Source organism: Tamandua tetradactyla, chromosome 4 (genome assembly GCF_023851605.1).
Source record: "Tamandua tetradactyla isolate mTamTet1 chromosome 4, mTamTet1.pri, whole genome shotgun sequence".
Taxonomy (NCBI): Eukaryota; Metazoa; Chordata; class Mammalia; order Pilosa; family Myrmecophagidae; genus Tamandua; species Tamandua tetradactyla.
Window position 1 is genome coordinate 159920910 of NC_135330.1, and position 21015 is coordinate 159941924.

Genomic DNA, 21015 nt, shown 5'->3' on the forward strand with positions numbered 1-21015 from the left:
TTCATTATTTTTCCATGTGAGTATCCTGTTATTGCAGCACCATTTGTTTAATTTTTGTTTGTTTGTTTGTTTTGGGAGAAGTGCATGGACAGGGAATCAAACCCCTGTCCCCCGCATGGTAGGTGAGAATTCTACCACTAAACTACCCTTGCACTCCCCCCAATTTTTTAAAAGTAATTATTGTTCTAGGTTTAATGACTTGGCATTTGAAAGATCTGTTGGAACATTTGGATTATGTAGTAATGAATTAAAATAAAAAAAACCTTGATAAAATAGGGGATAGAGCCAATTACTAATCCCAGGGGGAAATATAAGAGAAAAGAAATATAATCATGGTAAATACAATAAAGTCATATTAAATAGGGTAAACTCTGACTTTCAATTTAAAAAATAATGTCATAATTACAAAAAAAAGAGCATATTATTGACACAAGGACAGACATACAGACTGACGGAACTGAATTGAGAGCTCAGAAATCAACTCATATTTATGGGCAACAGCTTTTTGACAATGGGACTAAGACCACTCAATTCAGAAAGAATAGTCTCATCAACAAATGGTGTTGGGAAAACTGGGTCTCCATTTGCAAAAAAAAAAAAAAAAGGAGCACCCCTACCTCACACCTTAAATAAAAAAATATATATGCAGAAGAATCGAAATAGATATTTGTACACTGATGTTCATAGCAGCATTATTCACAATTGCCAAAAGATGGAAGCAACTCAAGAGCCCATCAACTGATGATGGATAAACAAAATGTGATATATACACACAACAGAGTATTATTCGGCCAGAAAAGGAATGAAATTCTGATAGATATAGCAACATGAATGAAGCTTGAAGACAACTTGAGTTAAATAAGCCAGACACAAAAGGACAAATATTGTATCCTCTCATTGATGTGATATAACTAGAATAAGCAAACTCAAAGAGTTAGAATCTAGAGTATAAGTTACCTGGGGATAGGGAATGGGAAATTAAGGCTTAAAGTGAATAGTTTCAATTTGGGATGATGAAGATGTTTTGGTAATGGATGCTGGTGATAGCAGCACAACACTGGAATATATTTAACAGCCCTGAATTATATATGTGAATGTGGTTAAAAGAGGAAATTTTGGTTTGTATATATGGTGCTAGAATAAAAATCAAAAAAACTAAATCAATGGAACTGCACAAAACAGTGAGCCCTAAGTGAAACCATGGACTATAGTTAATAGTACAATAATAAAAATGTGCCTTCATCGGTTTTAACAAATGTACCACATCAGTGCAATGTGCTAGTAATAGGACGGTATATGTGAAGCCTGTATATTGTGTATGATTTTTCTGTAAACCCACAATTTCTCTAATTAAAAAAGACAGTGATTATAGTAGTAACTACTTTATAGAGTTATAAAAACTAAATGAATTAATGAGGTATTCTTAAGCATAATACCTGGAGCATAAGAAATATATTTACACTCATGTTCATTCTTTTTGCTTTTTTTCACTAGTATAGTCGACTGCTAGGCAGTCCTTCCTGGCTTGGTACCTATAGAAGGAGAGATTCATGAGGAAATGTTTGTCTGGGACACATATATAATGCTGTGCTTGAAGGCCTAGAATTTAATAACAGCTAATGTTTTCAGTTCTTTTATTAAGAGAACTTATCAAAAAAAAAAGTTTTGTATTCAAGGAATTGATGTGAAAAGTCAAGTGAGCACTACCCACTGTGAAGTAGTAGCTCAGGCACTGTCCTGGAGTGACATATTTTAGAACAAGCAGCCTAATGCTGAAAAGTGCTGCCTTTTATATGAAATGGTCACTAAAAGTCCCAGGGCACTTTTCTGGGTTTTAAAACTATTCATCTTTACCTCTGGACAAGGGTTCAAACTTGAGATGAAATTTCCAGGAAGGCATTTGTATTCTCCACTACGTGGTGCTTTTAAATGCTTTTTTTTTTTCCCTACAAAAACTCTTAAGCTGGTTGTATGTGGCTCTTGTCACTCACACAGACTTACTTGTTTAGTTAACCACATTTACAAAATGAACTGGCCTTTTGGCTTATGGTTTCTAATGTATTATTCTGTCAATTATAAATTGAGAACATTCCTTTGTCATTTTTAAATCACTTAAAGTCTTCATTTTCCTTTCTTTCTTGAGAAAATTCACTTACCCAAGCTTTTTTTTTTTTTTTTTTTTTTAAAGGAAAGACAGAGAGAAGGATAGAAGGAAGGAAGAGAGGAAGAAAGGGAAACATCTTTTAAACATTTTCTTGTTTTATTGTATTTTGTTTCTCCGTTTTCGTTACATGGGCTGGGGCCGGGAATCGAACCGAGGTCCTCCGGCATAGCAGGCAAGCACTTTGCCCGCTGAGCCACCGCGGCCCGCCCTTACCCAAGCTTTTAAGTGAGAATGTTTTAAAGAAATTTCAGCAATGGTAAAGGTCAGAAGGGCCTAAAGTAAAATTTGATGGTAGATAGTAATAAGAAAATAAGTTGGTCTTGACCGTGATAATAAAGGACGTAGAAGCATGTGAAGGTAATACTTCTGACTTTTAAATTCCTTAAGAAAATAGAAATTAATGTTATGGAGAAAACGTCCCAAGCAGTAACATAAAGCAATTTTTATAAATTCTCATGTACACTCTTTTAAAACCAGCGCTATTAAGTCCCTCAATTGGAATCTTTATAACCATAACCATAAATAGTTTTTCCCTTTTGCTTTGTGCCCAGATCCCATTTCATGCAATTTGAACAGTTCTATATACTGGGGATTCTGATCTATAGTTAGTGTTTTTCATCTCTTGTCTTCTCTGATTCCCTTCATACATTTTGCGTTCTTTGCATCAGTCTGCTGTTGCCTGGAATGAACTGGGGAAGCCAGGGCCAGGTTGCGGTTTATGTATTTGTTTTCCACTGCTAGAGGCGCTCTGCTCTGTCTACAGTCTCTGCAACCGCGGACCCGGCGCTGGCAGTGTCGCTGAGTGCACAATCTCCCTGCAGCGCGCTGGGGCGTGGCTTGGGCGTGGGCGCTGCTCTCCGGCTGTCGGGGGAGTTGGCGTGGACTGCTGGCGGGGCTGCGCTGGGCGAGCGCGTGGCTTGCGGGCGGAGTGGGAAGGTGTGGGGGTGTGGCCTGCCCGCTGAGCGCCGCGGGCTGGTGAGGCGCAGGTTGGTTAGTTGCAAGCCAAGCCTGTGGCGGCTGCGGCGGCAGCAGCCAGAGCCGAGTGCTCGCGGGCACCCGGCGGCTCCAGCCGGTTTCTCGTCCGCCTAGCGCCTACTCGCCTGCCCGGGACAGGGGGCTTGGCGGGGCTCAGCCCGGGAATTCCGGTTCGGAGCGCCTAAGGAGAAAGCCAGTGGCGCTCCCAGGAGTAGACGGTGCCCGAGAGCGGGCCCATAAGCCCGCCGCCCGAACTCACGCGCTTTGAGACCTGGACTCGAGTCTTATCTAGAGCTTTCAGCACAGGGCGCGCTTAGTAAATAGGGTGCACGGCGAGGGGAAAGGGCGAGGAGAACAACGATGATGGACTCACAGACCTGGCGCGTAGGCTTCTGCTGCGTCTTCCTTTTAGCTCTTGTTGGGTGTACCCGAGACGAAGGCTTGCAGAGCTGCGAAGAAGTTCGGAAACTTTTCCAGTGGAGGCATTTGGGAGCTGTCAAGGGACTGCCGGATTCTCCGCGGACAGGTAAGGTGCAGCTGGCTGGCCGGGTGTAGGCGTCCCGGCCGGGTGCAGGTGGCGTCCTAAGCGCGGACCGTGCGCTACCCAGGCACTCGGGGATGGCCCTTCGCGGAAAGATGATCTTTCAGGTCCTCGAGCCACGCGAGATGAATCCCGGTGAGGCCTCGGGGATGCTGGGGTGAACATCCCGAGGGACACAGCTGGGAGGACTTCCGAATTACTCCCGCGACTAAGCCGAGCTCTGGGCGTTTTGTTTCTTTTGATACGTTGGAAAAAGCCAGTGAAGAAGACAGTATGGGGGCGGGCCACGGTGGCTCAGCAGGTAAGAGTGCTTACCTGCCATGCCCAAGGACCCCGGTGCCTGCCCATGTAAAAACAAAAGAACGCAGTATGGCTTGCGTTTCGGCTCCGTGTGGAAATTTCACCAGTGCCCCTCTGGCGGTTCTCGGTTTGCTGCTTTCTGATACTAAACATCTGCGTTGTTATTATACTCCTTTGCTGGAGAATGCGGGCAGGTGGGGCACTAACAAGGGCCGGGACCTCTAAGGCGTGCAGCTTTAATTTCCCTGATACCAAGTCATTCTTTTGTGCGGGAATCCGAACTGCCCAGTTTGTCTCCCGGAACCACGGGGGAGTTTCAGTGTCCAAAAAGTGTAATGGCAGTAGGCGATCAAACTGACCGTACTGAGGACCCACATAACATAGATAAGATATACCAGGGAGTGAAGAGTGAAGGAAAAAGTGTGGCCAGTGCAAATTGCACTTCTTGTAAACCTTTTTGCCCGCGTTCTCATCCCCCGCGCCCCGCAGCCCCCACCCCGCCCCCGCCCCCGCCGTTGGCAGGGTTTCAGTTAACGTGCTTGTCGGCGGTTAAACACGATGACAAGTGTCTGGAGCTAAGACCTTACTGGGAAGCAATGCATTTTTCTCTTTACCTGTGACTATGACGCCAACACCGAGACGAGTGCTGTGAGGTTACTGGTTGAACAAAGAACTTGTGGAGGACGTTTGAGTCTGAAAATCGACCTCTGCTTGAGTTTTCAGAACAGGAAGACTTTCTCTTAGCACTGCCAAACTGTAGCGGTTTTGCTGATCGCTGTGCTGGTTGCGAACTTGCATTCAGTACTCCAGTCAACCCAAGAAGAAAATTTGGGCATTTGGGAACACTGAATCCAGTTTAGTTTACATGACCAGTCTGTTTAACAAACACCAGATGTTTATTTGAGTACTTATTTAGTACTAGGTGTTTTTTATGTACTCTTTGAAACAACAGAATTGATAGTCTCGGCATAGGGCTTTTCTTCTTCTGTCCTCAAACGGTAGCACCCCTTATAAGCCTTTGCTTTCTCATTCGAGTGTGTTCTTCTATTACAAAATAAACCTCATTTATCATCTAGTAAAACCAAATTGTGCCTTGGCTAGAGGTGGTGGTAGGTGGATGGGTGTTAAACTGTGAAATCCTCCCCTGCAGTACTAGATTTTGCCAGAAAAAAAAAATTACCATAACTCTAGATGATGTTCAGTGAATGTTGACAGCTCCTCAATAAGGTTTTGATTTCAGCAACCTTAGTATTTCTGTTACCTGCCGAATGCGCATATTGGCTGGAAGGTGTGGCATTCCAAAGTCGTGTTTGTCATCTTCTTTGAAGAGGAACTTTTCAGGTTATCAATCATTGGCATAGTGTTTTATCAGGACTGAAAGGGAAAACTGAAGCTCTGTTCTATAGAGAAAGAAATGGTTGTACTCATTTGTGTTTGATACAAGACACACAAAAAAGTGTCAGAATGGCAAAAATATTCTTTTCTAAATCATTCTGAATTATTTTCCCATTGTTAATATCTTTCTCTGTAGTTTAAGATGATGGAGAAATCACAGCAGCACCCACTGAAGGGGCGATGCAGGATTGCACTGTTAGGTTCATCAGTGTTGCTGGTGAAAAGAAAGGCTAAATTCCTCTGATACTTGCTTTAAAAAAAAGACATATGAAAGTATTATTCTGAGCTAAAATCACCTAATAAGAGGCATTGGCATATGGGCCTGAGATCATTGTAACATTTTTATGATCTTTAAATTGCTGGTCATTCTTTTATTTGAATTGAATTTTAAATGGAGTATTAAACTGTTTGTTTTAACATTGAGGTATCTTTTCTTCCTACAACCCTCCCCACCTCATTCTCAAATTGAGTAAACTGCACACATCACATACTTATTATAAATATTTTTCTTCAATTTTGTATTTATATATGACCTGTAACATTGTTTGATTGACTATAGTTGTTCTTGATCTTATTTTTCAAAATTATCTTCAATCTCAAGAGAGAACGTAATGTTTATATAAGTAGTAATTTCCACAAGAGTACATTTATTAATATTTCTTGCAACAAATGTATTTATTTAGTACATAGCCTTTCATTGATTAAGACTAATACATTTATATTTTACTTTTTTCCCTTTGGATGTATATTTTTTAGTCCTTCCTCAAATTTCTTGACCAGAGTGGTTAATTCCTGAACTTTCTAGCCAAAATGCCATTTTAATAATATGAACAAGTAGAACAACTTTTTTACATTTTTACCTACGTTTGTGACTTTTACATCTTCTGAAAAAATATGATCCAATTTGAAATCATTAAAATGGTGAAATTAGCAGCTTAAACTGTTTCTCAGATTGTCTTCACCTTTGTTCTCTATTCTGTTCCAAATCTTTTAAGCCTATTGAGTTCCTAAGGATGTTTGGATGAGAAATGTTAAAATGGAGAAGGTGTAAATGTGATTAGAATTACAGATTTCCCTGTGTTCTGAATTTATTTCCTGAGTAGTAGTCAGGTGCCCTTTGCTCTTGTTTATTTCATTTAGAGAAGAACTGTTAGTGAAAGTGACCCTTAAGCTTCCTTTTATTTTTATTTTAGTTATTGAGTGGGGGAATAATGCTTTCCTATTGAAATTCTGTTCACACATGCATTATTTTCTCTTTTAGAAGTTAATTCATTAAGAGGAAAAATCCAGAACTACATTCAGATAGTATTATATTTTACACCAATTAGTTTTTACACTGTTCTTTGATATAGAGAGTGGTTTGTTAAAGATAACTTTTACTTGATAGCTTTTGGCTATAAATGGGTCAGTGAAAATGATGTGGCGACATGAAATTATAATACTACAGGACATTTTGAGTAGTATTCTATATTTTTTCTTTCTTTATTTAGCTGTTTTCAATACAATCTAGTACTATCATTACTCCACGGACAGTGCTGTTTCCTTCCCACATCCAGGAGAAATGATATACGTGTTAAATTTAGAGTTTATAGCTAAAGAAACTTCTTCTAAAACTTGGCTCTGCTACTTGCAGCTCTGAGTTTTGGTTAACCAGTTATCCTCTGAATTCCTGTTTTCCTCATCTGTAAAATGGGAATATTAATTCTTGAAAGATTGTTGCATAGATGAAAAGAAATAATGTTTGTAAAATACTTAGCACAAATCCAGGTACACAGTAAATACTCAAATATATATAACTTTTTATTTAGTGTCTTGATTTTAACTTGGTTTTACTTGTTTTTTAAGGTGAAATATTAAGTTTTAGATTTCCAGATATCTCAGAAGAGAGTTTTTAAATAACTAGCTTTGTTTTTTAAGTCACAAATTATCATTTCTAAAATTGGAAAATATGTTGCTATCTGATATGCTATTTATTGGGTTAGGGTGAATATTTTGTTTCTTTTCATGGACTCATGAAAACCCTAAGCAAGCAACAAGGCAGCATCACTGATAGATGCAACAGCTGCAATGGATGCCACCACCTCTATGGCGTCTACCACCATTTCTTCTCCACTTTGGCTACTTGTAAAGCATAGTTATGTTGATCAGATTTTCAAAGCCAAAATTGTGACCCATGATCTGACATTGATGCAGATTAGTAAAATCTAGAGATTGACTTGCATTGAAGCCTACCAGCCAAGAGCCACCAGGAGCAAACCTGTAGTCAGACAAATTAGGTTCGTTTAGCTTGTTGCAGCAAGGGAGGCCCAATACCAAAGGAGAGGAACGGTGGTGTCTTGGTAGAAGGTAATTAGGAGGGGCTTATTATAGGATTTGGATTTATGCTAGGTGATTTTATAAGCAGGGTTTAAGGGAGTGGGGACAAAAAAATTGAGTTATTACTGAATTATGAATTCAGTAATTGGGTATCTTAGTGAAATTTGTCTAGGTATTCTGTGGATTAAGATGGGGATAATTGTCATTAATGAAGAAGTAGTAGTCACTTGTGTTGGTCAGAAGAGGGGGATGTTTAGTCATTTTTTGGTTGTGGAGTGTCCTTGTCACAGACCTGTTGCACCACAGGTCTCAGAGTGACCTTGTCTGATTGTTGTTTTCTTATTCTATGTGTGTTGTTGATATTCAGTTATGCATGTCAAGGCCTGCTCCTATGCCAGGGCAGTTGTCACTTTCTTCTTGTGAAAATCCAGTGTATGTTTTGATCATGTGTTTCATTTGTGTCCTGGCCTTTAGTGTAGCTTAGTGATGGGAAAGTGAGTATGATTTTGTGTGCTAGGCATTTTAGAGTATGACTGACCATCAGAGGCCTGAATCTTACTGATCATCCCCTACTGCCTTATAGTCAGTGTGTTGGCAACCATACATAGTGTGCTTCCCATCCTCTTTCACCCTGCCCCACAATTTAAGTTTCTTTTCCCCACGTGCCCAGCATCCTGTAGTTGTATAATTAGCTTTCGGAAGCGTGAAGGCTGGGGAATGTAAGAATAACATTTCACATTTTACCCCACCCTGTGTTATATTTGCTTGTTTCTAGACTAAGATTTTCTGGAATACTGTTTTTTTTTTTTGTTTTTTTTTTTTGGTGTGTGCGTGTGTCTGTGTGTGTTTGTGTAATTTACTTCATATGTTGTTCTTACATTTGATAAGATACTTTCTAAGTCTATAAGATTTCTTTATTTGTTAACTGGTTTAAGACTAAGATCAATACCCCTGAAACTAGGTACCTCTCCTGTGGTTTCTTGTTATAACTGTTCAACAAACCACAAATCCATTTTGTTAAAATGGGGTCATGAGAGACTTCAATCATGTGCCTCCATGAAATAGATTCTTTATGACTGTGGTACCTTGTCCATTTGGATAACTAACAGTAGCAATTCATTTTAATAGATAATAGTCACTTTTCCAAAACTACTTTTCTTTTATAAAATCTTGACCTTCAAATAGAAGAAAACAATAGCAATTATGCTCTCAATTTTTCTGTTTTTCATCTTTAGCAAATTTCCAATTCACCAAAGATATTGCTAAAATCATTCTAAAATGACTAGTCATTCTTCTGTGAATCACACTTTTGGTTAGGCATTTCAGATTCACATATGTGCACCATGTAAGTTGAATATATAATACAGTTTTATAGAGAGAAAAAGAAATTTTGTACTTGCCTAATTTTTTTATGAAATAATACATATTCTATTGAAAATGTAAAATGCTGGAAAGTACAAAAATATAAAATGCTGGAAAGTACAAAGAAAGAAAAATAATTCTCCTTTCCAGAGATAACTACTGATAATTGTTTGCATTATCTTTTCAACACCCTCATCAACCCTATGCTAAACACATAAATATTTTTTGAAAGTGGGAGACCTTTACCTTTCAGTGTAACTTGTCTTTTCCAATTATGAACATATCAGTATTTCCCTTGCCATTAAACATCCGTCTAAGCATAAATTTTAGTGGCTGTTTAGTATTCATTGAAGGGCTGTTAAATAAATCAAATTATCTCTTGTTGGAAATGTAGGCTTCTAAAATTCACTACCATGCAGTTACATGACTGAGGACGCGAAAAGCAAACATGTCAAGCTATTCCCCCATTCAGGGTTTTACATATGATCTATGCTCAGTTTTTCAGCCTCAGCACTATTTTCATTTTGGTTAGATAATTCTTTGTCGTGCGGGCTGTCCTGTGCATTGTAGGGTGTTTAGGAACATCCCTGAACTCTACCTACTAGATGCCAGTAGTGCTTGCACCCCAGTTGTGACAACCAAAATGCCACTAGACATTGCCATGTATCCCCTGGGAGGCACAGTCATCCAGGTGAGCACCACTGGCTTGGACTGTGTACTTTTGAGGGTCCTTTACTCGCACATGTTATATATACCTGGTTCATTTGCGTGCTTCAGGTCCCTGCTCTCCAGAGAGGCCTTTTTCATGGTTCTCTAAGTTCCCTCAGTTTTGATCATATAACACCTCATTTTTGGTTCTTGGAACTTATCAAGGTACCATATTTCCTTTTTTTATATTGCTAATCTTTCATCACTAGATTGTGTGTGCCATGAAGGCAGAGAATATATATATCAGGAATGGGTTCATGAGTAAGTGACTTGTGCTGTGACATAGAGTCGCATGCTCAAAAGGGCTGCGTGTTTTAATGCTCTGCTGTCGCCAGCTTGAAATTTGAACAAGGAGTACTCTGTTTTCATTTTGTACTGGGTTCCTCAAATTATGTTGCTTGTCTTGCTGTATAACTTGTTCACTGTAGGATATCTGTTTTGTTAACTGTAGAACAGTGCCTGCTATAGAACAAGAGTTGAAATAACTGTTGGTATGTCTTTTGAACCTCTCTCATTCCTTAGGCTAAACTCTAGAAGTAATTCCACAATTACTGAACATCCAGAATTCTGCTATCTAGAATTTTTTTCATGTTTTATAGGTCAGTATTTTGTTATTTATACTATAAGGCAGCAATACTGGTTTTTAAATATATTTATTTCCCTCTACTAGGATACTTGAGAGCAGGATCTGTGATTGATTTTTCCTTTTGTTCTCTTATTAGGACAAAATTAATAAATAAAATTTGGTTTGTAGAATTAGTCTTGTATTTATGTTTATGTAATAGGCCTAATTTATTGTGTTTAATTGTGTTTCTTAGCTCAATAGAATGAGGAATGTAGAAGGGGACATTTCTTAAAATGTATTCAGATTTTGCTCAGTTGTGTTGTTGAATGCATTTGTTTTAGAGGAGTTATTTTTTTCTTATGTAACTGAGCCACAATGTTTCAAATTTTAGTTAAATTTTAAGAACACTTAACTACAATTTTAAGGAAATGTTAACTACAATAATATTTTTGAAATAGACTAGATTAATTGCCAGGCAAGGGGCTGGAGGAAAGTCTCCTTAACTATCCTGTAAGGAAAGAGGAATTATTTAATACAATTTAAGCGGTTTATTTGCACGACATTTGTCATTATGTGGACAGTGTGAATATCTGCTACATTGATTTATTGTGGAAAAGTGGAAAAAATATAGGTGACCAATTATAATTTACATTTGACACTGTACTGGTTGATTAGTTTTTTTATTTGATGTCTTATTTTATGTCTTGTAAAATAGTATCTTTCTGTGAGGAAATTAATACTGAAGAATTAGAAAATAATTCAGTTTTTCCATTTTTTATCCTTGTTAATTCCATGTTTGAAATAAATTCTATGAAATTAATAATAATAAAAATAATATTATGGAATAATAATATAATTAAAATAATTATAAAAATAATTATATGGAATTATTTTTAAACTGGAAAGATCATTGTTTATTAAAGGATACTGATATGAGGAATAGTCTCCATTCAAAACCACATAACTTTTGAATAAGTGAATAAATAATTGCTAAAAAAATGTGACAAAACATGAAAAACTGTATGATATTTTGTTGTAGGTATAATCTATTTCTAAAAAAATCCCAGCAATTCCAATTTTAGCAAAACTACTCATCTAGTTTATGACCTCTTTCAATGATGTCTTAGAATATGGTTGGTTATTTGTTTATGATGTCTTGAAAGTGTTAAGAAATGTTATCAAAGAGAAGGGTTATTTTTTTCACACTTACACAGTCACTTTAAAAGAGCTATATAGTTATACAATCATCTTCAAGAATCAAGGTAACTGGAATGCAGTTCAGCAGTTTCAGGTACTTCCCTCTAGCACTCTGATAGACCATAAACTAAAAAGGGATATTGATATACCTTATAAGAGTAACCTCCAGGATAACCTCTCAACTCTGTTTGAGATTTCTCAGCCACTGAAATTTTAGTTTGTCTCATTTCTAGGAGAAGTGTTATTTTAAATCAGTGCTAATGACGGGATATCTTGATATGGTTTAGCTATTAAATATGTTTAAAATATAGTCATTTTTAAAAACTAGTGTGCTGGTTTGAAACTGTTATGTACAGCAGCAAAGCCATGTTCTTCTAATCCAATCTTGTGGGCAGAACTATTGTTGGGTGGGACATTTTGATTAGGTTGTTTCCGTGGAGATGTGATCCTGTCCATTCCGGGTGGGTCCTAATCCACCTACTGGAGTCCTGTAAGAGACCTTTTGGAGAAGACATAGATGTCTGGAGATGCAGAAGAAAAACACCCCAGGAGATGCTAGAAGCTGAGAAAACCATTGAAACCAGAAGCTAGGAGAGTAGGATAGCAGACGTAGCATGTGGTTTCCCATTTGACTGAGGAATCCCGAATGCCAACTGCCTTTCCTCCGAGAAGATATCCTCTTGTTGGTGCCTTCATTTGGACATTTTCATGGCGTTAGTAATGTAACTTGTAACTTAATAAATCCACTTTATTTAAGCCAATCCATTTGTGGTATATTGCATTCTGGCAGTGTTAGCAAATGAAACAGTTAAACATTTCTTGTTTCATAATTTAAATTGTTTATTACCTTCATTAGGATAGTGGATTTAAGTTACTAGTTTCTCTCCCCATGTAGTATGATAACCAAATCGATTTTAGTTTTCATAATTCTATATAAGCAATATATTAAAAATTATTTCCAGCTATATTTTTGGAGGTCATGGTGTTTTGCTTTTCTTTGTATTATAGTTTCAAGTGGCTTTATTTCATTATTTCTTCTTCACTGTTTGCTTTGGGAGAGGATAAAAACTCAGAAGGGAATTTGATAAAAAGCACGAGTATATGTCTTCATTGATTAAATGTATATGAAATTATTTCTGGATATCTTTGTTCATTACATATATGTTTGTGGAATGGAATATTGTCAATATTAGATTTCCCTATTCATATTTATTTGCTCTTTGAACAACTCTCTTATACAATAAGGTTATAGTAACTTACATTTGGTTCATTTTCTTTTGATCATTGGAAATGCCTTTGTTTAATGAACTGAAACTGAAGGCAGTCAATAAAGTGAAAGATTAAGAGTGTATTCTCACTTGGCTTGGAATATATTTTGTTCTGGTAAAAAAAGTGATTTTTAGAAAAGATTTTTGATCAACTGTAAAAGGTAAGGAAGAATAAAAAAAACCCAGGAAGAGTCTAAAAGCTGAGGAATCAATGCGTTTTTCTGGGTGTTACTTGTCAGGGAAGGATGTGCGTATTTGTGCTTGTATACTTAAGGGCTTAGTTACAAAGCAGAGCTAAGTTTTGCTCTTTATTTTTATAATTCAGGGGCGCAAATAAGCTTCAGCTTATTAAATATTAAATATTCAATTTATTCTTGGCAATATACATAGCAAGGAAGACAGTAGATATGACAAAGTATTGAAATATTTTCATCAATGAATTAAATGAAAAAAGTGGATATATTAACTTATAATTTGCTCCTACAGCATGATCAGATATTTTAGTCATTGGTAACCAATTTATATTTTGAATAGCTTTCTCTTTTTTAAAAAAATATTTTTGTTGTGGTACCATATGCACAACTCTGTTGGTTTTAAGCTGTAATGTACCCCAGAAAATGCCATATTCTTTTAATCTATTCCTGTGGGTGTAGACCTGTTCTGGGTGGGACCTTTTGGTTAGGTTATTTTGATTTGAGATCTTAATCAAAGGTGGATCTTAATCTTTTTTTTTTTTTTTTGGAGTCCTTTGTGAGAGTATAAAACACAGTGAAAGCCCAGAGCACTGAGAGAAAACACCCAGAGAAGTTTCAAGAGAGCTTAGAGTAGAAGCCCCCTGAGGAGCTGAGGGAGAAAATCCTTGGAGATGCTAAGAGAAGACTCGTGGAAGCTCAGAGAGGAGGCCACTGGAACCAGGAGTCAAAAGCAATGAAATTCTGGAGTGAAAGACCAGCAAACGCTGGCCATGTGTGTGCCTTGCTATCTGACAGAGGAATGTCAGATACTAGCAGCCTTTCTTCAGAGAACGTATTTTCCTATAATGCCTTAATTGGGACATTTTCATGGCCTTCAAACTGTAAATTTGTAGGCTAATAAATTCCCATTGGTAAGAATTCCCAATTGTTAAGCCAGTCTATATCTGGTATATTGCATTTTGGCAGTTTTAGCAAACTGAAACCACAACATAAAATTTCCCATTTTAACCGCTTTCTAGTATGCAATTCGGTGCTGTTAATTACATTCACGATGCTTTGCTGTCATCGTCATCATCATCATCCATTATCAAAACTTTTCTAATGCTCAGAATAGAAACTCTGTACCTATTAAGCATTAAATATCTATTCCATCTCCCACTGCCCCTGGTAACCTGTAATCTACTTTCTGTCTCTGTGAATTTGCATATATTAGTAATTTCATGGAAGCAAAATCATATAGTATTTGTCCTTTTGTGTCTGGCTTCCTTCACTCAACATGATGTCTTCAAGATATAGTCATGTAGTGGCATGTATCAGAACTTCATTACCTTTTACAGCTAAATAATATTCCTTTGATGTTTCTACTACATTTTATTTATCCATTCATCTATTGATGGACACTTAGGTTGCTTCCATCTTTTTGCTATTGTGAATAATGCCTCTATGAACAGTGATGTATTATATTTGTTTAAGTCCCTGTTTTCAGTTATTTTGGGTATTGTGGCAGTTTGAATCTATATGTACCTCAGAATAGCCATGTCTTAATCTTAATCCAATCTTGTGGGGGCACCTCTTTCTTTTAATCCTGATTCAATATTGTAGGGTGGAAACTTTTGATTAGGTTATCTCTATGGAGTTGTGGCATGCCTAATTGTGATTTAGGTTTGATTGAATGGAGATGTGACTCCACCCATTTCATGTGGGTCTTGATTAGTTTACTGGAGTTTTTTAAAAGAGGAAATATTTTGGAGAATGCTAACAGATGCTGAAGCTTGGAGAACAATGCTTGACATGAGACCTAACTGTTTAGAAATGCAGAGCATAGTGGATGTCACCATGTGCCTTCCCATGAGATTCTGAAGAATCCAGAACCCAGAGTTGTGTTCCAGAGGAGTTAAGTGAAGGCCTACAGATGCTTAGAGATGAAACACAGAAAACAGAATCTGAAAGCAACAGAACCCATGAGTAAGGTACCAGCAGATGCCAACTACGTGCCTTCCCAGCAGGAAGAGGTGTTCTGGATGGCATCAGCCTTACCTGAGGGAAGGTAACCTCTTGTTGGTGCTTTAACTTGAACATTTTATTGGCCTTAGAACTGTAAACTTGTAATTTATTAAATTCCCTTTTTCAAAGCCATTTTAATAAATGGTTTTTAAATAAATTTAATAAATTAAATTCCGTTTTTAAAAGCCATTCCATTTCTGGTATATTGAATTCTGGCAGCTTAACAGACTAATAGAGATATATACCTAGAAGTGGGATTTCTGGGTCATATGTTAATTCTGTACTTTCTGAGGAACTGCCAAACTGTTTCCCACAGTGGTTGTGCCAGTTTACATTCCCACATCAATGTGTGAGGGTTCCGATTTCTCTACATACTTGCCACATTTATTTTCCATTTTGTAAATGATAGCCATTCTGATGGTTTTGATTTGTATTTCCCAAATGGCTAACGATGTTGAACATTTTTTTCAAGTGCTCATTGGCTGTTTATATATACTCTTTGGAGAAATGTGTATATAAGTCCTTTGGTCTTATTTTAACTGGATCTTTTTGTTATTAATAGCTTAGTCTTAACTATATCACTTATTAGCTATGTGACCTTTAGTAAACAGCTCAATCTTTTTGAAAATATTTCTTCATCTTCACAGGGATCATGATATAAGTTTGTGCCTTTTCCTCTCCACTTGTGTTTGAGGTACATGTGGTATGGTAAAAAACTCTTGCAAATAGTAATATTCCTTACAAATGCAATGTAATAAATTAGATTACAAAATATTCTTAGAGACATTAAAAATATACTTTATGCTGGCTCAGGAAGGAGACAGAATCTTTTTTTCTTCATGCTAATAGTAAACCTTCAAATGTTTCTTTCCCATCACTCACTCTCAAAGTATTAACTGTGTGCTCTAGGAACACAACATGTGTTTTCATTATTTATTTCAGAATTTAATTCTGTGGTAAAATAAAATTTGTTTATTCATATTATATAGTTTAAGAACTAAAGACTGCTCTTTTGCAAGGAGCAATGCTATTTAAATTAATTCAATCTAGGTTAAGAGAGAGATACATTGCCTGGAAATATAGATGATTTTAAGACTGAATAAATGGAAGTAGCAGTAGATTCTACAAAATGTGATTTAATTCACTGCTGTTTTTTTTGCTTGTGTTAGTACTGATGAATCATTGTGTGTTTCCTGTATTAGGGACAAAACCTTGTTGCCCATATGAAAAACACAGCGGTGTGAAGTGTGCTGGCAAGTCTCTCTTTGCCCCTTCAATAGACTGTCCACCCTACTGTGTGATCCTGGACTATATCAAAAGGCATTCTTGCCTCTGGCAGTCAGTGGGAAGCTATGGCTAGAGAAGAGACTGGACAAGTAAATTGGGGTCTCCAGCTCCCACCTTGTGGAGTAGCAGAGGACTATATCCCTTTACCTAATACTAAAGCTCCTATTAAGTGGCCTCAGCAAAGCTCTCCCTGGATTCTGGTAACTGCTTCCTTTTCTTGCTCCATTCTTGATCCCTAGGAGGTAATAACAGGTGGAGGGTAATGCCCTCCACAGTTACTAGCTAGGAGTTACTGCACTATCCCTTATAATTATGCCTATACGCAGCCCTTTATTAAATAATCCAATTTGAGAACGCCAGTCTGTTTCCTTCTGGGATCAAGTGTGATGTAACTTTATTTACTTTAAATATGTAAACCCACAACTTTCAGAAGATAATTTTCTTTGTAACTAAAATGTGTAAAAACTTAAATCTGTTCAATACTTTCTAAATGTTTTTAGAAGTTCCAAGTAATAGTGATTTCTCCACTTACATTTCACTTTTTTTCTTCCTCCTCCCCCCATACACTTTTTTATGAAGAGCAGTGGTGGTGGCTAACATTTTAAGTTTCAGTTGGAAGTGTGATTAAATTGCTAATATCCCATGATGACATAGTAGTTTAATCTCCACTCACTCCACAATTCAAGCAATCACCAAATCCTCAGATACCACACTTCACAAATATCTCCATGCTTCCATCTAGCACTTTTGAATGGCTGGATTACTTAGTCAACGTGCATCTATTTTTGGCCCTTGCCAATCTGTTTCCAAATTGCATCTAAAATTCAAATCTTATCTTAATTTCCTGTATTAGACCCTTTAGTGATTTACTATTGTCTTTTTTTCAAAGTACATCATTATATTTAAATACATTACTTCTGTACCACCAAAAAATAAAATAAAACATCACAGTGAAATAAGTGTGTGTGCGTGTTTGTTGTGGGGAGCCATGGGATTTCATCTGCAATGCACGGCAAGCAAAAGGCTAGCTTCCAGAATCATAAGTGAGTTCTTCGAAATTAGTAATAAAAGAGACCGATAGTACAAGAGAAATGAAAAAAAAAGATCATAAAGAGGAAATTCAAATTATGTAAATGACTAATAAGGATATGTGAAGGTGAACGAGCTCAACATTAATAGATATAAAACAATTTCTTAGTAATATCATATTGTCAAAGATTAAAAATATTGATATCCAATGTTCCTGCAATTGCAGAAAATAGGGTATCTCATTTACAAACACTGGAAGAGCGGACTGATGAAGACTGACTGTCTGCATTCATGGAAAATTGAGCAGTTATGACTCAAAATCTAAGTTTTGCATCACTTTTGCCTTAGCAATTCCAATTTATAGGAAATTATTCCAACAGAATAGTTGGTTGAATTCAAACTAATTTCTATACAAGCATGTTTATTGCAAAGAAAACTAACAGTTAATACATATGTCTATGAAAGAATAATGCCTAAGTGATGAATTATGGACATTTATACTGTTAATAATCATGTAAATATTTAACCAAGATGGATAAAGCTGTATAACCAAAATAGAAAAAGGGGCTCAAGAGAGTGTTGAAAGGAAAAATCAAATTATGGACCCACTTAAAAGAAAAGGCCTCTTGTGTGTCAGGTTATGTATAGCACAGCCCAAAACTATATGCAGAAATGCCATTGATAGTAGATAACATTGAAGAATAGGATTAGGAGGAAAAAAGGCACTTAAGTGGAAATATGTATCTCACATATTTCTATGTCCTTCGAATTCTTAAAAAAGGTGATTTTCGTATGAGTCATTTTAAAATTTACCCTGTGATAAATGAAAATTATAAATGCATGTTCTTCATGCTGATGGAACCACTGTGATGAAGCCCTTGCTATGCCACCACACTGAGCGTCTCTATCTAGTGACACCTTCAAGGCTCCTGGTATTGAGTCTAATGGTAGCAATGAAAACAGTCAATCCCGTTGCTCTTTATTCTAATAGTTTATCAGGCCCTTCATGATCCGGCCCCGTCTTACTTCAAATTCATACATTCTCTTTTTCCCCTTTGAAAGGGTAAGTTTTATTTATTTACTTATTTTTATTTTGAGCTACCATAAATAAAGTTCTCACAGCTTGTTCCTGGAACTACTGAGGTCTCTTAACTAACTTGAGAGCTAGGAATTATTTGAGGTAATCCTTGAATCACAGTACATAATTGTGGTCATATCTTTAAAGGCAGATAGAAACATTGTTTCTTTCTTGTACTATTTTGATAGTCTATTGGTCTTGCTTCCAGTTGTGTTTTCATTGGAAACTATTTCTAAACTGCTTTATGGAACCTAGGCCATTGCTCTGCTAAATAGTTCACTCTTTCAGCTTCAAAGTGACAGAAGCCCAACTTAAAGTACCTTAAACTGAAAAAAAATAATGGATTGGAAATCTCAAGGGACAATAAAGACAAAGAAAGGGCAGGGGATGCAAATGGGCTAAGAAATGAAAATTGGGACTAGATTGTCTTCAAAACTTTTAATCTTTGTGAATTTCTACTTCTTTCCTGCTGCAGAGCAGCCTTCTTCACTTAGTAGAGAGTATGTCTCCCATATAACTTCAGGCCTTAGAGAGAACCTGACCCAACTCTCTTGTTCCCAAGTTAAAAAATTTCAGGAAAGGGAATCATTGGCCTATCAACTGTGTGTAAGAGTGGAATCATCTTATAGAGTATGGCAGTTTTTATCTTTCATTTTTTTAAATTGTGAAATATAACATATATAGAAAAAGGCAATAAATTTCCAAGTACATCCTAAAAAGTAGTTATAGAACAAATTTTAAAGTTTGATACGAATTAAAGTTCCACGATTTTTTATCTTTTCTACTAGCTGCTCCAAGACACTAGAGACCAACAGAAATATCAATATAATGATTCAGCAGTCATATTCATTTATTAAATCCTATCTTCTCTGTTATACTCTTACTTCTTTTTAAATAACATATATACATGAAAGCAGTAAATTTCAAAGTACACTGCAACAATTAGTTGTAGAAAAGATTTCAGAGTTTGGTATGGATTACAATTCCACAATTTTAGGTTTACTCCTAGCTGCTCTAAGGTACTGGAGGCTAAAAGAAGTATCAGTATAATGATTCAGCACTCAAACTCATTTGTTAAACCTGACCATCTCTGTATAATTCCACCATCACCTTTGATTTTTCTCCTGCTCTTTAGGAGTACTTGGGCTATGACAGTTCTAACCTTTTCAGGTTGGAAGGGGCTGTGTGTAATATGGGATAGGGGGATGAAAGTAGTTGATGTCTGGAAAGGCTGACCCCTCTGCATTTCAAGACTTCTCTGATCCAGGGACCCATTTGGAGTTTGGAGGTTTTGGAAAGTTACCCTAGTGCATGGGACCTTTGTAGAATCTTATATAATGCCCTAGGTATTCTTTAGGATTGTCAGGAAATCCTAAATTCTTTAGGATTGGCATTTTATGATAGGTAGCTATGTCTAACTGAAGCATGTGTAAGAGTGACCTCCAGTGTATCTCGACTCTATTTGAAGTCTCTCAGCCATTGATACTTTATTAGTTACACTTCTTCTCCCCCTTTTGGTAAGGATGGCATTGTTGATCTCATGATGCCAGGGCCAGGCTTATCCTTGGCAGTCATCTCCCATGCCACCAGGGATGTCATGTCCCACATAGGGTGGAGGGCAATGCAGAGTTGGGCTTAGAGAGAGAGAGGCCACATCTGAGCAAGAAAAGAGGTCCTCTGGAGGTGCCTCTTAGACACAGCTATAGATAGGTTAAGATTCTCTACTGCATAAACTTCACAGTAGTAAGTCTCAAGATCAAGAGCTTGGCCCATTGATTTGGGTGTTCTTAATGTTTGGCACAGTATCTGGGGTTTCCCTAGTGGTAAAGTGTATTAGCTCCATAATTTTTCTCCTGTCTGTCAAGGGATTTTGCTATTACTTTTTGATTATCTGCTTAATATACTCTGGGATGTATCCGGGCATCACACCAAGCCATATAGGATTAAATGCTCTCATTCTTCTCTGCGATTCCTGTGTTTGGGTTGTTTAAATGATCTATCCAGGCAGGTTGAGTTAGATTATGTGCTACAGAAAATTTAGATCTGGACATAATAAAACTTTATTCCTTTGGTCTAAAGGAATAAAATTCTAAAATACAGGCAATGTCTTCCTTACCCTTGTATTCTGAATTACCTTAGTCATGACCAGATTGGCTTCATTCTTATCTCTAAATACCAGATTATACATATATAAAACAGCTCCTTAAAATCTAGAAATAACAATTACCACTCCAGACTAAATGTGGCTGCTATAAGAGCTTACAATCTAGGCCCTAGTTTTCTTATAAGTATTTTCTAAATGAGACCATCCAATATTTGTTGTTTTGTTTCCGGCTTACTTTTCCTCATCCAGTGTCTCACAAGTTCATTCACATTGTTGCATGCCTCACAACTTCATTCCTTTTTGTAGCAGCTCTGTGTTTGACCATATGTTTACATATCATCGTTTGCCAACCTACTTCTCCGTCAATGCATCCTTCTGCCACCTCCATCTACTGGGCCTCATGTATGATGTCCAAAGTCAACAGTTCATCAACACTCTCAATTTTAGATAATTTCATTCCCAAGAGAAAGATGGCAAATAAAAAAACCTTCACCAAATAGAAAATCCAAACTTCCCCTAACTCTTGTC

General features: G+C 36.9%; 1 protein-coding gene across 10 annotated transcripts in view; it reads left to right on the top strand.

The window, feature by feature from the left end:
* The first annotated feature begins 3098 nt into the window (after positions 1–3098).
* The window catches only part of GPC5 (glypican 5), an 860649-nt gene continuing 842732 nt past the window's right edge, over positions 3099–21015 (top strand). For 2 of the 10 annotated variants that reach the window (XM_077158528.1, XM_077158529.1), the window contains exon 1: positions 3121–3665. In XM_077158528.1, coding sequence (XP_077014643.1) covers positions 3500–3665 — 166 coding nt within the window. In that variant the 5' untranslated portion in view covers positions 3121–3499. The other 8 variants (XR_013174667.1, XM_077158530.1, XM_077158525.1 and 5 more) reach the window with 6 other exon arrangements.